Source organism: Clarias gariepinus, chromosome 5, assembly GCF_024256425.1.
Source record: "Clarias gariepinus isolate MV-2021 ecotype Netherlands chromosome 5, CGAR_prim_01v2, whole genome shotgun sequence".
NCBI lineage: Eukaryota > Metazoa > Chordata > Actinopteri > Siluriformes > Clariidae > Clarias > Clarias gariepinus.
In genome coordinates this window covers 10,996,177-11,013,347 of record NC_071104.1, presented here as the reverse complement: position 1 = coordinate 11,013,347, position 17,171 = coordinate 10,996,177, and the positions used below count along the sequence as shown (strand labels likewise).

The window sequence follows — 17,171 nt, the reverse complement described above, 5'->3', positions numbered from 1 at the left end:
TAAATATACTGTATATTTAGTGCAGAGTGGAAGCAGGGACTCCGCCAGGACTAACTATCACAGCATAATTAAAAGCGAGAGCCAGAAGGAAACACAGACATGAGGGCTCCCTGAGATGTAAAGCAATCAATCACCTCACCGTCAACAAACCTGAGTGATCAATGAGAGTGGGAAAGACAGTATCTAAACTTACCAGTTCACCCTTTAATGCTTTATATGTCAAAAGTAGTATTTTTAAAATCAATGTAAAATTTCACAGAGTGCCAATGCAGTGAAGATAAGATAGATCTTCTGGTTCTAGTGAGGACTCTTGCTGCTGCATTCTGGACTAACTGAAACTTGTTTATGCACTTGGTTGAACAACCAGACAGTAGGGCGTTACAATAGTTCAACCTGAAGGTGAACTAGTTTCACTAGCATGAACTAGTTTTTCTGCATTGTTAAATGACAATATCTTCCTTAACATGGGAATATTTCTGAGGTGAAATAATGCTTTCGTGGTCATATTTTCTACATGAGCTTCTAATGAAAGACTAGAATCTATAATCACACCTCTTACTGTTACACTAGATAGAACAGAAAGGCCATCTAACGTTATAGTGTGATCTAAAATCTTGCCTCTAGCTGCATGCGATCCTATGACTAGAACTTCTATTTTATCAGGATTAAGCAGAAAGAAGTTAATTAGCATCCAGTCTCTTATATCTTTTATGCATTGCTCAACTTTAGCAAGCTGGTTTTTCTCATCTGGTTTTGCTGAAACATATAACTATGTGTCGTCAGCATAACAATGAAAACTAATACCATGCTAACGGATTATGATGCCCAAAGGAAGCCTGTAAAGGGGAAAAAGCAGTGGGCCTAAAACTGAACCCTGTGGAACACCAAACAACACTAGAGAACATGCAGAATAATTACCATTTAAATCTACATACGGATAACGATCAGTCAAATAGGATCTAAGCCAGGAGAGGGCTGTTACCTTAATTTCTACATTTTCTAATCTGTGAAGAAGAATATTATGATCAGTGGTATCAAAAGCTGCACTAAGGTCGATTAATACAAGCATGGTTACATAACCCTGATCAGAGGCCAATAGGAGGTCTTTTATTGCTTGAACGAGTGCTGACTCATTGCTCTGATGAGGCCTAAATCCTGACTGATACAGTTCATGTATGGTATTTCTATGTAGATATGAGCAAAGCTGATCTGCTACTATCTTTTTTAGAATCTTTAAGATAAAGAGGAGGGTTAATAACGGTCTGTAACTGGACAGCTGACAGAGGTCGAGGTCAGACTTCTTAATTATCGTTTTATTCACTGCTTTTAAAAGATTTTGAAACATACCCAATGCTTAGTGAAGAATTAATTATTTTCAACAGGGGTTATGTTATTGCTGGTACTATCTGTTTAAGAAAATGTGTCAGTATAGAATTTAATAAACAGGTTGATGAATTTGCAGAAGAGATGAGTTAGTTAAATGAGTTAGAAATGAGTTCATTCTCTTCAAGGGGAGTAAAGTATTTTAGGTTCCGATCTGACATGGTTAGTTTAACATCTGCATCAATTACATTGTCCAGTTTCAAAGCCTCAATTTTATGCCTAATATTTACAATTTTATATTACTAAAAAAGTTCATAAAGTCCTCTCTACTGCACGATGTTGTTGTGGAGATTTCTGCAGTGGTCTTATTTCTGGTTAATTTGGCTATAGTATTAAATAAAAATCTAGGATTATTTTTCTTATCTTCTATAAGAGCGGAGAGATGTGTTGATCTTTTGTATAGTTCAAGATGCTCTCCTTCCATGCTATTTGAAATAACAATTTACATACTAATTTACGAGCATTCTGTGTAGGTGTGTGAGTGATCATTATACCAGGGAGCGAGTTTCTTATCCCTAATAGTTTTCTTTTAATTGGAGCTACTTATCTAAGGTATAACGGAATGTCGACTCTAAATATTTAGTCGCCTGATTAGTTCTGTGGGGTCAGACGGTGATCCAATTAAAGTTGGTAACTCTGGTAGATTACTGGTAAAGCTGTGTGGTAGATGTGGTTGATGTAAATGTACGTTCAATATGGTAGTTCGGCGCTGTGTGTACATTATTACTATGACACACTTTAATTGAGACAAGATAGTGATCTGAGATAACTTCAGACAGTGGAATTGTGAATACATTTTTTTTATACTGAAGAATATTATTTAATCTAAAGTGTGACCTGCTTTATGAGTGGGTCCTACTACACACTGATTTACTCCTACTGAGTCCAGTATGGACATAAATGCTGTTCTCAGAGGATCTTCAAAATGAATATTAAAATCTCCAGCAATTAACCCTTTGTCCACAGAAACGACTAGGTTTGAGAGGAAATCTGCAAACTCACAAAGAAATTCAGAGTACGGCCCTGAAGGTCTGTGAATGATAATTAGTGGGATCGACTAAGCTGACTTCATATTTGTAGCTACACCTGTTATGTTACTATAGAGAACTTTAAATGCATTTTAAATTTGTGTCCGTGTTTTTGTACAATAGTCAGATTATGGTAAATAACTGCGATGCCTCCTCCTCTACCAGTTAACCAAGGCTGGTGTATGTAGCTTTATCCAGGAGGACTAGCTTCATTTAGAGCTACATACTCGTCCTGTTTAATCCAGGTTTCTGTTAAACAGAGTATATCAAACTCCTGATCCGTGATAATTTAATTAACAATAACTGCTTTACAAGTGAGAGATCTATTATTTAACAGTCCTAGCTTTAGATCAGAGGTGCCGGCTGCACATTCAGTCTGATCCGGGTTTGTGGTATCTATGTTAATTAAATGACTAAAACAGACTTTCTGAGTCTTTCTATAATTATGCCTAGCTCGATGAACAGACACAGTCTCAATATAGTGAACTCTGAGTGACGACGGTTGGTTTAACCACCTGGACATCCAGCGGTTGAACGAACATAACCTGCTGATATTAAACCTTGGATCTCAACATACAGTGGTGTGAAAAACTATTTGACCCTTTCCTGATTTCTTATTCTTTTGCATGTTTGTCACACAAAATGTTTCTGATCATCAAACACATTTAACCATTAGTCAAAGATAACACAAGTAAACACAAAATGCAGTTTGCAGAAAAAAACATCCAAACCTACATGGCCCTGTGTGAAAAAGTAATTGCCCCCTGAACCTAATAACTGGTTGGGCCACCTTTAGCAGCAATAACTGCAATCAAGCGTTTGTGATAACTTGCAACGAGTCTTTTACAGCGCTCTGGAGGAATTTTGGCCCACTCATCTTTGCAGAATTGTTTTAATTCAGCTTTATTTGAGGGTTTTCTAGCATGAACTGCCTTTTTAAGGTCATGCCACAACATCTTAATAGGATTCAGGTCAGGACTTTGACTAGGCCACTCCAAAGTCTTCATTTTGTTTTTCTTCAGCCATTCAGAGGTGGATTTGCTGGTGTGTTTTGGGTCATTTTCCTGCTGCAGCACCCAAGATCGCTTCAGCTTGAGTTGACGAACAGATGGCCGGAAATTCTCCTTTAGGATTTTTTGGTAGACAGTAGAATTCATGGTTCCATCTATCACAGCAAGCCTTCCAGGTCCTGAAGCAGCAAAACAACCCAAGACCATCACACCGCCACCACCATATTTAACTGTTGGTATGATGTTCTTTTTCTGAAATGCTGTGTTACTTTTATGCCAGATGTAACGGGACACGCACCTTCCAAAAAGTTCAACTTTTGTCTCGGCGGTCCACAAGGTATTTTCCCAAAAGTCTTGGCAATCATTGAGATGTTTTTTTAGCAAAATTGAGACGAGACATAATGTTCTTTTTGCTTAAAAGTGGTTTGCGCCTTGGAAATCTGCCATGCAGGCCGTTTTTGCCCAGTCTCTTTCTTATGGTGGAGTCGTGAACACTGACCTTAATTGAGGCAAGTGAGGCCTGCAGTTCTTTAGATGTTGTCCTGGGGTCTTTTGAGGCCTCTCGGATGAGTTGTCTCTGCGCTCTTGGGGTAATTTTGGTCGGCCGGCCACTCCTGGAAAGGTTCACCACTGTTCCATGTTTTTGCCATTTGTGGATAATGGCCCTCACTGTGGTTCGCTGGAGTCCCAAAGCTTTAGAAATGGCTTTATAACCTTTACCAGACTGATAGATCTCAATTACTTTTGTTCTCATTTTTTCCTGAATTTCTTTAGATCTTGGCATGATGTCTAGCTTTTGAGGTGCTTTTGGTCTACTTCTCTGTGTCAGGTAGCTCCTATTTAAGTGATTTCTTGATTGAAACAGGTGTGGCAGCAATCAGGCCTTTGGGTGACTACAGAAATTCAACTCAGGTGTGATAAACCACAGTTATTTTTTTAACAAAGGGGGCAATCACTTTTCACACAGAAACATTTAAGTGTGACAAACATGCAAAAGAATAAGAAATCAGCAAATAGTTTTTCACACCACTGTATACAGTACCACTTAAACGTTTGGACACACTTTCTAATTCCATGATCTTTCCTGATTTTTATTTCCTACTACTTAGTTTAAAAATGCTGAAGGCGTCCGAAATATGCAGTAATCTTCAATGAACAGTTGATATTGAAACGTGTCTGCTACTTATGATCTGTAAAGCCTTCATAACATCTTAAGGTGACATCATAACATCTGAGGTGCTCTTTGTTAATTGGTGATTTCTAAGGCTGGAAACTCTAAATTAACTTCTCTGCAGAAGAGGTTAGTTTTGGTCTTGCCTTCCTGTGATGGGCTTAATGAGTGCCAGTTTTATCATGGTACTTGATAGGTTTTGCAAATGCACTTGACAATAGTGTTCATGCAAAAATTATTCCAGAATGGGTGACCTTCATTTTTTTTTTTAATAACTGACTTTTTTTTTTACTTTATAACTAAATGCCATGTGTGTTATTTCGCACATTTTTATTACACATTATAATTCTAGAATGTAAAAAATAATTCCAAACATGTGTCCATACTTTTAACATATACATTGTATTATACAAGAAGTTAAGAATAGTAAGAAAACAAACAGTGAAGACTACTTTAAAAATACATTTCATTAAAACCAACCTGACATTCGAACAAGGTATCTGTGCCAACCTTTTTAATATCTCTAAAAGAATAAAATGATACTATTATTTGTCAGTTGATTTGCATTGACAAACTATACTACATTTTACAATCTTCATTTAGTTATATTGATTTTCAATACAAGAAATATTCAGTGCATATTAGCATAATATAACTGCCTTCTCTTTTAACATAAAACTATGACAGTAGACCCAGTCAAACACATTTAACACTAAATAAATTGTGACTTTTAGTTTTGATCAGATGCAAAACTTTGAGCACCTCTACCTTTAACAAGGCACAAGTGTTGAATGCTGAGTAGTAACAGGACCTGAACCACTTGGCAGGCATAGTACTTTTTCATATTGCTTTTTAGATATCATGCGTAAACCAAGTGTCTTTTAACCCACTGTGCCAAATTTGGATGATTTATGATGATCTTCCAAATGATAAATCGTTTCAGCCAGCCATAGTATTTGTCATCCTGCAAACACTTCTCATTGGATCTACATTTACATTGAACCTGTAAATTAAAAGCTGGATAAACATGTTCTCCAGGTTAAAAAGTAGATCAGGTCCATACAAGCCTAAGTATAGCTATCCACCAAAGCATGGAGTGTATGGTGCCTATTTTATGTACAAACAAACAGGTTTGGTCTTGTGGGACATAAAATACCTGTAAACCGAAACATTAAAATCAACCAGGAAATAAGCATGCTCATAATTCGGCTCCAGATCAAATTTAATACCCTTCTTAAAACGTTAAGACATTTTACACCTTGAATATCAAAAACTAGAACCAAGACATTTTAAGACTACTGTATAAGGATCCACTGAAAAAACAAACTATGACTATGAAGACTGTAAGGAATTTATGTTTACCGACAATGGGAATTGTCAATGATGCAAACACCAGCTAAGGCAATGATATCTCATAATAAATGATTTTTTCCTCAAAGTAACCAGAACTCATTTACAGTTCTTTAATGCAGAGGTGTAGAAATATTATAAATATGCATGCACAGTAAGAATTACAGCTTTAAAATTTTTTTAGAAAATATTAATTGAACAAAAAGTGAATAAAAAGTGATTATAAAAACAATTATTATTTAACATCAGATAAGGTTATTCTCTTCAAGCACTGTCTTGGCATCCCTTAAAGCCTCTTTCTTTTTCTGGAGCTCCCTTTCTTGGTCATTCAAATCTGCAAAAGAGATCATCTGCAGTGAATAATCTGATAAGCGTTAGATAAGGATATACAGTGAAACTGTGTGCATGCGCTGTGTGTGTGTTTGTGCACGCATGCACTGTCTATGCGTATGTGTGAAGCTAAAAGAAGAGGAGAGGAGGACTGACACCCTTCCCTTTCCCTCCTCTCGTCTTACACAGTAACCCTTCCTCCTCTCTTATTTGAGAGGAAGGAGGACTACTGTGTGAGACGACTTTAATACACACACACACTGCGGGAAGGAAACACTGCCTCATCGAGAAAATCAACAAAAAACCTTGCTTATGACCCTCGAGTGCACGTACACTAACAGAATCACTGTTGTAATTTGAAAATAACCTGCACTTTACCTTTGAAAAGAATTACAACAAAGCAGTGTTTCTGTTGGAAAGTGTGCGTGTGTCTGTGTGTGTGAAGGCAAGAGGAGGAGGAAAGTATCACACAGTATCTAATGACGCGCATACACACATTAACGGAATCAGTGCAGCCTGACAGAAAGAGAGAGAGAGAAAATGGATCTTTAACCTCTCTCACTTGCTTTAGCTTTACACGCACACACGTGTTTCAATAAACAGTACGCATATGAATGAATTGACGACTTTCACACACACACACACACACACACACACACACACACATTATATATATATATATATATATATATATATATATATATATATATTAGTGCTGTCAAAATTAGTGCGTTAACGCATGCGATTAATTTGAAATATTTAACGCATAAAAAAAAATTAACGCAATTAACGCGGTTGCAGTTTTTTTATTTCCTGTTGTGGCCGACGTGTGTTCAACGTGCAAAGAAGTATGGATAAGACCAAGGAAGGACTTTTAGACGGAAAGTTTCAGTATAAAACTCTGCCGGATGGTTCTGTGGATAAAACAAAAGTAATCTGTACATTTTGCAAAGCCGAATTTAAATACCAGAGAAGTAATTCGTCTTTGACATATCACTTAAAAGCAAAACACCCCACCGAAACAATCTCTACAGGGCCTCGCCAATGTAAATTGCATTGATTGTTTTGAAATTCAAATGACACAAATGGCACATACCTGTGTTTTTATTTCTGTAATAAATATGGCTTTCAAGCCAACAGTTAATTTGGAGAATATTGATGGTTTATTGCAGGTATGTTGTTTACATGAGAAAATCTGTGTTACAAGTTAAACAAAAATTCCAATAAACAATCATATTTGAATTTAAATAGTTTAATTGTCTTGAGTTTACATTAATTATTTACATTTAAATATCCAAAAAGTTTCAGTCTTTTAATTGTGATTAATCGCGATTAATTGCAAAAAATTGTGCGATTAATTAGTTAATTTTTTTTAATCGATTGACAGCACTAATATATATATATATATATATATATATATATATATATATATATATATATATATATATATATAATGCTTTACACGCACACAAATGGTCACAGTGTACACACAGTATCACTACACTGAACGCAGTTGTGATCATGTGAGGCTCAGCGTCAAAACTAAAAGCGCATGCGTGATACATGATACCCAAAATTTATTACAAATGTTTGCTACAAATGTTCCACTGTATAGATAAAAATTCATATTTAAATGTATGCACAGCAAACCTTGCTCCAGTTGTTTGTATATTGCAGGAAGCCTCCCTGATGCCTGCAGTATCCTAAGAGAGACAGCATAGTCTGTGGAGTCACAGTAACAAGAGACACACACTTTGATATGAAAATTACTCAGCATAAATAAGATTATAAGACTTGAATAAAAAACATTAACAAAGAGATAAGGTCTGTTCTTACCCTGTTGTGTGGCATGCTGATTCTGCACCTTTTCAGCCAAACTAGTAAGCTGACGTGTGAGCTCTGTAAATATGCCTTCTGTGCAGCCCATCTCATTACACCTCCTCCAGAAGATGGAGGCACTCATGTCTGACACATCTGCACGGCCAACAGGTTGAGTGACCTGAACCTGTGCCGTGGAGCACCCTGCTGGTGCAGTTAGGTCTAGGGGATGATCGTGAGATCCTGGTAGCTTATCTGCAATTTGTAAAGGTGGTACGTTCCGTGATGAACAACGTTTTTCCTTAATGTCAAAGAGTTCTTTCTTTATGACAGTGAATGATTTACCAATGATGAATGGTGGAGGGGATGAAAGCACTGGTAGGTTTGGTTGCTCTGTGATCTTGTCTATTGCTTTTCCACAGACAGACTGATCCAACTTACGCAAAGGTGTTTCCCCTTCCCTTGGTGCATCAGGGGAACAGGGGTCGGGGCTGTTCTCTGTAACTTAGAGTGTTCGGAAAATTCATTATATTACCAAACCTGTTTAGGACCAATCTGGCCAAAAAGCATTATTATAGACAGACTTGTGTAGTTAAGAGTCACCTGATTCGATAGAAGGTCCTGAATCTGCAATGACAGTGAATGGTATATTGTCATGCCGGAACTCTGGTGGTAATAGACTCGGGGAATCAAGATCCTAAAAGAGAGAGATTAAGACACGTAAAATATCTGTTGGGAACCAAAGTGTGCAGAAAATGGCACATATGCAACATGCTAGCTTTAGTAAAAAGCTGTGTGGTGATTGTTCTAATCAGGTCGGTGCAGGTGCACTTTTACCGAATCACTTTTAGCTTCATCTTCAGCCTCATCACCATTTGGAGCACGAGCAACTTCTGCACAAAAATGAATACAACCAACCAGTGCTTCAGTATGGAGTAAAAGGAGATAAATAATTTTTTTTGCAAATTATTCACAAAAGCATTTATACAAGAAACATGTTTCTCACATCTTGTACATTTGTAAAAATTTTTGTATCCTACTCATACTTCTGAGTGTGTGAGAATTTAAACACAAGAAAACTACACATCGACCTGAATGACTTTACCTCCCATCATTTGCACAGATTACTGAACATTATTTTATGGATTAGTTCAATGGCTTACTGATTTACAGCATTTAGCAGACACCCAGATCCAGATTGAATTATAAGAAAGCTTTCCAGTTTCTAACAAAAACACCCTAATGCTATTTATAGAGTAAATGCTAATTTGGGGAGAGGCAGTAACAGTAACAGTAATAATAATAATGATAATAATAACAGTGGTGGCTCAGGTGATTGGGGCACTGGGTTGCTGATAGGAAGGTTGGGGTTTGAGCTCTGCCACCATTCGGCCACCACTGTTGGGTCCTTGAGCAAGACCCCTAATATCAGATTAAATGATCTCATATGGTAACCCATGACAAAATTAAATATTTTTATTGGTATTTAAGTGGGTCAAACATCAAAAGTACCCGAAAAAAACCCCACCAGCTTCTTTATTTTACAAACTAACTACTGTTACCTTGTCTAGGCTCTTTACAGTCCCTCCTGTAGAAGATAAGATGTTTTTTGTCATTTTCACAGAAAAAGGTTCAAAATATGAAAATTTATATTTTTTATTTTTTTAGTAATTCTGATCCCTACCTTCTATTTTCAGAGTCAGGTGTTGGCTCCTAAGAAGACAATAAACACTGCTATGAAACCATCGATAAAAATATATTCATCACAATATGTTTTCACTTTCATTTCAAGTTGTTTACTACTGTAATTTAAATGCCTCTTTTAATAAACAAATAAACAAAAACAAATGAAAGGGTGACTATTGTAAACATACACATCTCGGCATAAATATTCTAGCCACATACAATGTGTTTCAGTAACCTCTAAGTTGCATACTTTAAACTTGAGTGCATTTACTATATTCTTTTATCTTATAGCAAGATGCCGCTTTTTTTGTATTGGGGCCAAAAAGTTTTTAATTTTACCATTTGACAATGCGTTCAAAACTAATGTATAAGTGGTGAATAACAATTTAATTGCAACCTTGAATGTAGTCTGAGACTGTACCTTATTCTGCATCTGACGTGTGTTATCCTCCAATTCTAATGGTGTCATGATGTCTTGAGTTTCATCTGCCAAAGATAAAAGAGTCTTTTATTTCCTACCATGAAACTTCTTAAAATGCACCCACTCACTTTCAGGTCAGTGAAGGATTGGGTTGTTACAATTAGCATAATCATCATACAACCAAGCATTATGAGGACATTCTGAATTAGCATGTACAAATTACCTGAGTCAGAAAAATATGTCAGATGTTTCCTCTTCCTATTTGGGGATCTTAAAGAAATAAAACCAAAAAAAAAAAGGGTGATGTGATCAACATTTGAGACAAAAGAATAATAAGAAAAGAAAAACCTATATAAAACATTAATAGACTCAAATATTTACCTTCTTTTCGGTGTTTCACAATCATTCTATAATCAGAAAGAGTTGAAAATAATATAAATCTCAATAATAAGACTGACTAATTTTTAGAAAAATTTAAATATACATAAAACCTGAGAGATCGGTTTTGGTTAAAAAAGCCGTACCAGACACTGTATTTATTTTGAATTTGACTTACAGGTGACCATAGTCATATGGCTATCCAAAACCAGGCCAGGAAGTCCTTTTTTAAACCACACATTATTATATTAAATGTGAAAGACTTTTTCTTTTTTATAAAACGTGTCATGTGAACATGCAAATTCATTCAGTAAAGTGAGGGGAAGTAGGTAGTGGCCAGGGCTCTAACAAGTTTGCTTTGTTAATCATTTGTTTCAAAATATGCTCTTATGCTTAATATGCTGTTATTGTAACCTTCCATTTTACTAACAGAATCCTGTGATAAACAGAGATGATGCTGGACTGATCTTAGTGAGCACAGGGATAAATTGAAGGAAGTAAAGGAGTATTAACGCTTAATTTGAGAATTACTTTGGATAAGATGAAGTAAACATGAAAAACTGAAAATGTTTAAGACACCTAATATTAATATTGGTAATACTTCAATAAACAAGAACACATTTCAGCAGGACTTTACCTTGACTTCATGCACAACTTGCACTTTAGTATTAACCTGTAGTCCTAGTATTAAAAATTATATACATTTGAAAATTATATATCTTTGCCAGTATAATAATATCCATTTCCATTACCTATACTGGCAAACATTTTAATTCTGTCAAACTACCAGTAAGACTAGAAAACATTCTGATTGAACCAGTATTTACAATTATGTAAGGTTACATTCTTTTGTCAGTAAAAGAAAAGCAAAGATGGAACTATAATAATTCCACTGTCAATTGGCAGGATCGCATATTCTTGTACAACAAGTCAAAAAACAACCAAGAAACAAACCAGTGGGAAAAGCAGGTCAAGTGGGTTTTGCAGCTTGGTTGAAGATAACACCATAGAACAGCTGGGCTCAACAGGGGAGGTCCAGTTGGGCTGAGAAGGAAATGAAAATCTTCTTAGAACTAGTAGAAGTCTTTGTCACATATACAATACAGTACTTTGAAAATGTTTCTTCGTATATCCCAGATAGAAAGCTGAGTGCAGACTCATCCATGATACAGTGCCACTGGAGCAGACAAGGTCAAGGGTCTCGTGCAAGTAAAGGAGGCAACAGATGCAGCCTGGCGGAGATGAGGCTTCATGAACCTACTTTCTGATCAACTGTCTTCTTAGTTTCAAGCAGAATATGAGGTCACCAGCTATCTACTGTATGCAACTGTTTTAAGACTCTTTTATATTTAAAAAAATCAATTGATTAAATGCGGGGGTCAATAAAATAAGAACAGGTAGTTTCTGTTTTCTTAGTTTCTGCCATTATTTTTCTAGACCCCCTTATTGACATTTATGTCTCACAACACTCTTGCATTTTGTTCGACCACCTTATTTACATGTGAAAGTGATTCCTCATGCTCCTAGAACCACCTGTTCTTCACTGCTTGAGTCCTGGAACATGCTCGTGCCATAAGACAAGAAAGAAAATCCACAGATGGGATAGGGATAACTTAGTCATTAAGTACATTCAGCTGACATAATTTTATTGCCACATAAGGTTGCATAGTCTAGTCCTGAAGGAACCCCAGATCATAACACTGCCTCCACAGACTTGTACAGTGGGCACTACGCATGATGGGTTCTTTGTTTCTGATGTTTCATACTTTCTACTGATAAGGATGACTGGAAACTCATTCAAAGGTCACTCAACAATTGTAGGATGACCATAAGTGCCCTTTAAACACAGTGGCCATAAAACATGTTCTTTGACGCGAGGCTGAATTAAGGCAAAGGAGAAAAAAGCTGTTCAGTAATGAGAAGCAAAGAGGAGCAATGCCGAGGTATGCAAACAACCATAGAAATGAGGTTTTAGAGAACTGGAGTAAAGTCATCTTCTGTGATGAGTCTAATTTTCAACTTTGGCCAACACCTGGTGTTATAGACCTAGAGAGGTCTACAAGCCGCAGTGTCTCTCGCACCAACAGTGAAATGTGGAGGAGCGATGATGAACTGGGGGTGCTTTAGCAAGTCTGGAATAAGGCAGATTTGCCTTTGTGAAGGATGCATAAATAAAGCCAAGTTAAAGGTTATCCTGAATGAAATTTGTGGTTCCCCAACTTGTTTTTCCCAAAGGTAGGATGCTCCATGCCACACAGGCTCATCAATCAAGATATGGATGAAGGACTGCTGAATTTACATCCCTGCCATGGCCAGCCTAATTTCATAGGAATGTGATGTAAAGGAAGCTGTATTTGGGCTGCTTGAACTCTTGTGCCAAGTGTGTATAAAGTAACAGCGATGTAAAAGACATCGGTGGCGATCATTAAAGTTTTGGTTTGCAAATTAAATTAAATTAAATTTTATTCATATAATGCCGTGATCATTGTTGCAAAGCATTTACCAAAAAATTAGGGAAATAAATGAGAAATGTGTGAGAAAATATGAATAAATCAAAATTTGAGATTGATTTGAGAATCAATTTGAGTATTTTAAATTATGAGATTGTCCAAATTGGGGTTATTCCACCAAATAATGATATCTTAATTTTCCTTAGTTAAACTTGTCTTCTTTGACATTCAAGATCTGCAAACATTGCAATTTTGTGTTATTTTTACCTTTTTTATCATCTTTAAAAGTTCTCGTCATGTCCAAATTTCTGACATGATTATGTGTAGCTTGTTATTTTGGTTAGATAGATACTGCATATTGTAATCTGACCTCAAAACCACACATCATTGATGCTAGATGAACAAAAACCAACATCGAAAGTAAGTATTCTACTGCAATGCTTAATTTGCCTTCATGTTAGCACAATCAATATGTCCAAACTGATTTGTAGCACTTCCCCTTATCCTAGTGAAATTCACCTACTCTACCTGCAGGTACTTTTTAAAGGGTGAGAGGAAAGCAGAGAACTCTGAGTAGACTAACATTGTGGATTTTCCACATTGTTACCCTATTTGACAGGATTCAAAAAAATGTTTGACGGATACATGTGGCACAAAGCAATATTCATAGACAGATTTAATTAACTATTCATTTTATAATATAAGCCTTTATAATATAAACTTGGCAGCAGGTTAACAATGATAAGGAAACAGCCAGTTAAGAAGCTAAAGGACCGAAAAATTGTCTAAACACAAACTCTGGTGCTACAATACAAACAGGGCATTGATTTAGTTCCAGAAGAAAGAAAGATGGACCTGTATATATATATATAAGTGTATATTTACATGATTTACCAATTAGTTTGGTTCCTGTCACTGCTATTAGAAATGATAGCAATATCATAACTTCTGTGTAAAGGGTGTCAGAAGTGTAATACTTGATGTATAAGCATGTGTGTATTGTTTACCTCAGATCCCCCACGACTGTTTTCCTGCTCACTTGTGTCAGGCGAAGAAAATGGAAGTACTTTAGGGTCTCCTAAAATAAAATAAAATTAATAAAATAATAATAATAATCATGTCATACCTGCAGATACTTCATGTATATGTGGATCATTGGTATGTTAATTCATTTCTTTGACATGATGTGATGAATATCATAATTTTTCTAAAGCTTTAAGCTTTAAACATTAAGACCTAATTTTACCAGTGATTAAATCAATCTATCTATCTATCTATCTATCTATCTATCTATCTATCTATCTATCTATGTATATATATAAAATTCATGTTACTTTAAAAACAAAAAAGTCACTTACCAACATTGTTGGTGCCTTGATTATGCTTTTCACAATATAACCTAAAGGAAATAAATATTTTCTCTGTATATTATAGCTGCCAACATAATAATTAGTTTAAGTGAGCCATTAAGCATGTCTGTTACTGTATGAGGTTGATGGTTTCTTACGTGTAGATTCCTTCGCTCTGATTCTCCGCAGGTATTGCCCTAGCTTTTTGGATGCACGGATAATGGTACGAGCGCTTACAGGATTTAACCTCACACCCAGCTGTAGCTCCACTTTTCTTACAGTAGGAGCATTTCTGTGTATAACAAGATAATTTAACATTAATCATTTACATATTATAATAGATAGAAATACATAATCTGTACTTAAGGGACACTTTATTAGGTAGAGGTACAGTAGGTCACATATTCCAGTAGGTGAGCAACTTTGCTGGGGTTGTTAAAAAATGAAGGTAACTAAAGTACTAAGTACAGATAAGTTTTTAAACAATTTCATTGTGTACGTGAGAGAGAATGACAAAAAAGAGAGAGAATCATACCAGTTTTCTTCCTCTTCTGCACTCATTTCTCACATCCTCTACGTCAAAGCCGAACAGGTCATCAAAGGTGGGAGAGCTTTTACAGTAGATTCCAGATGCAAATAGCTAAGAGAGACAGAGATGAAAACACATAATCAATAAAAAGTCAGCTGCTGACCTGAATGTACTAAATGACCAGGGTATCACATCAGTGGATAGTTCTTCTCTGATGGGACAGGCATATTCCAGGACTCTCGTTGTTAAACAGTGGTTCTAATAGCATAAGGAATCATTTTCAAACACGAACTCGCCACCACATAGTGAGCTGTAATCAAAGCTAAAGCTAAGGTGACAGAATAAATTCTTAGTGTGTGACATTTTTGACCTTAGAGGACAAGGACAGACACTATCTATGTTTACATGGACAATATTTCCTGAATCTGTGTGAAATCACTGCAAATGAAGATTCCAGCCTAACCTTTTACATGCAGGCTGAAAAAATAAAGTGGTCACATGCACAAAAGACTTAATTGGGATGTAAATATTTTAATATTCGTAATGTGGTTCTAATCACTGTGAAGCATTTAATTCGCTGGAAATATATTGAGGTTGGGCTTCCCTTCTTTTCTGACAAATCTGCCTTCTGTGTTACGATTTGTTACAAGAATTCAGTCTCATCTATTTGTAAGGAATATGTTTAACCCAACAAGATGTCTTAAGACATGGTGTCTTAGTGGTGTGTACTGTCGTCTTGCATCTCCAGCGACTGGGTTCGATTCCTGTCTCGGAGACTGTGTGTGAAGTTTGCGTATGTATGCTTGGTGGATTTCCTCCAACAGTTTTAAGTCATGGAAATTAGACTAACTAGTGTTGCCAAATTGCACGCAGTGTGTCAATGCATGTTTGACTGGAGCTTCTACTATTGTCGTACAAATGAGAATAAATACAATGTTTATCATTGGCCTGGACTAGGTTACACAGATGGACGACTGAACAAGAGAGATATGATTGGATCACGACTTTCCATAGCTAATATTTACCTATTATGCAGATTATTAAAGGTTTACACAAACTAAATAATAACTAAAGTTTAAAATGTTAAAAAATCCAACGCACATCAGTTGAGACTAATCATGAATTCAGCTGATGTGGCTGAGATTGTGGAGCTGTGGTCTCAGAGTCAGGATTCTTCTGCCATCCTGTCCATTCCATGATTGCTTAGTTTAGCTACCTTTGATCTTAGTGATTGATCTTGCTGCTTAGTTATTGCGACCAAAAGGAGTCAGGAGTAATATGTATTTAAAACAAATCAATTTTAAAAAGCATGCATTCTGATTGGCTGGGATGTTCTGTGATGTTTACATGACTAATATTTACTTATTATCCATTCACAAGGTTCAGCCAGTATAGAATGAAGTCCTGGGTTATTGAAATATTTAGAAAATATCACTGGCAAGTGATATAAACAAAATTATAACAGCACAAGTATGGTTACAAATCCAAGGCACTTTTTTTTTTTTTAGTTGAGACTAATCCTGAATTCAGCTGATGTGGCTGAGATTGTGGAACTGATTTCTCAGAGACAGAATTATTCTGCTACGTTGTCCATACACCTTGGGTTAGTTTAACTACATTTAGTCTTCATCTTAGTGATTGATCTTGCCGTTTAGTTACTGCGACAAACGCATTTAGATGTAAAATAAAAATAAACATGAAAGTTTTCAGAACTTACCAGACAGTTCTGATGAGCTGCCACGTTCTGTTTACATGACAGGGGGCCTGTAATACCCGTTTCATCCCCCCTGTTACACAGAACACAGCACAGATGTGGGGAAAGAGACGTCCGCTCTTCGGGTCGCATTGCAGTAACACAATAAACACCTTCTAACGTCTCACACCGAGCAGGCAAACCGCTTTCGCTTTCAGGCTAGCGCACGCGAAGTTTCGTTTTCTCGGTAAAAGCACGCGCGTCTTCGCAACACACCGCCCCGCCCAGGACTGCTCAAAACCCCAACATCCCGTGTTTATATGTCCGTTACAAAAGAAATAAAATAAACGTACCAACTGTAATTAAAAAAAGGTTTTTTTTTTTTAAATACAAACAAAAGAACACAAACAAACAGACATCTGCAGTAAAGCCAGGAGATGAATCATATAATCGGGTTTCCATATCTACGTAGTGAAGCCTATTGGCCAATCACAAAGCCGGAAGTGAAAACACGCCCCTCCCCCCGGAGTTTAAACTTCAGTGGCGTTATACTGAGCCGATACCTGATGTCTGAC

The 17,171-nt window shown here is 36.4% G+C and overlaps 1 protein-coding gene across 3 annotated transcripts; it reads right to left on the bottom strand.

The window, feature by feature from the left end:
- Positions 1-5,796: 5,796 nt before the first annotated feature.
- Positions 5,797-16,968, bottom strand: phf11 (PHD finger protein 11). Of its 3 annotated transcripts, XM_053497218.1 has the most exons (17): positions 16,621-16,968; positions 14,910-15,014; positions 14,533-14,666; positions 14,384-14,424; positions 14,033-14,103; positions 11,530-11,619; positions 10,579-10,604; positions 10,421-10,467; positions 10,198-10,262; positions 9,775-9,803; positions 9,653-9,678; positions 8,928-8,983; positions 8,694-8,787; positions 8,436-8,594; positions 8,109-8,345; positions 7,923-7,994; positions 5,797-6,276 (listed from the first exon to the last, which is right to left on the bottom strand). In XM_053497218.1, the coding sequence occupies exons 1-17, from the start codon at positions 16,747-16,749 to the stop codon at positions 6,188-6,190; spliced, it is 1,470 nt and encodes a 489-aa protein (XP_053353193.1). In that variant the 5' UTR covers positions 16,750-16,968; the 3' UTR covers positions 5,797-6,187. The 3 variants fall into 3 exon arrangements, with proteins under 3 accessions (XP_053353193.1, XP_053353191.1, XP_053353192.1); XM_053497216.1 differs by having other exon boundaries at positions 8,109-8,594; XM_053497217.1 differs by lacking the exon at positions 11,530-11,619 and having other exon boundaries at positions 8,109-8,594.
- Positions 16,969-17,171: the final 203 nt, after the last annotated feature.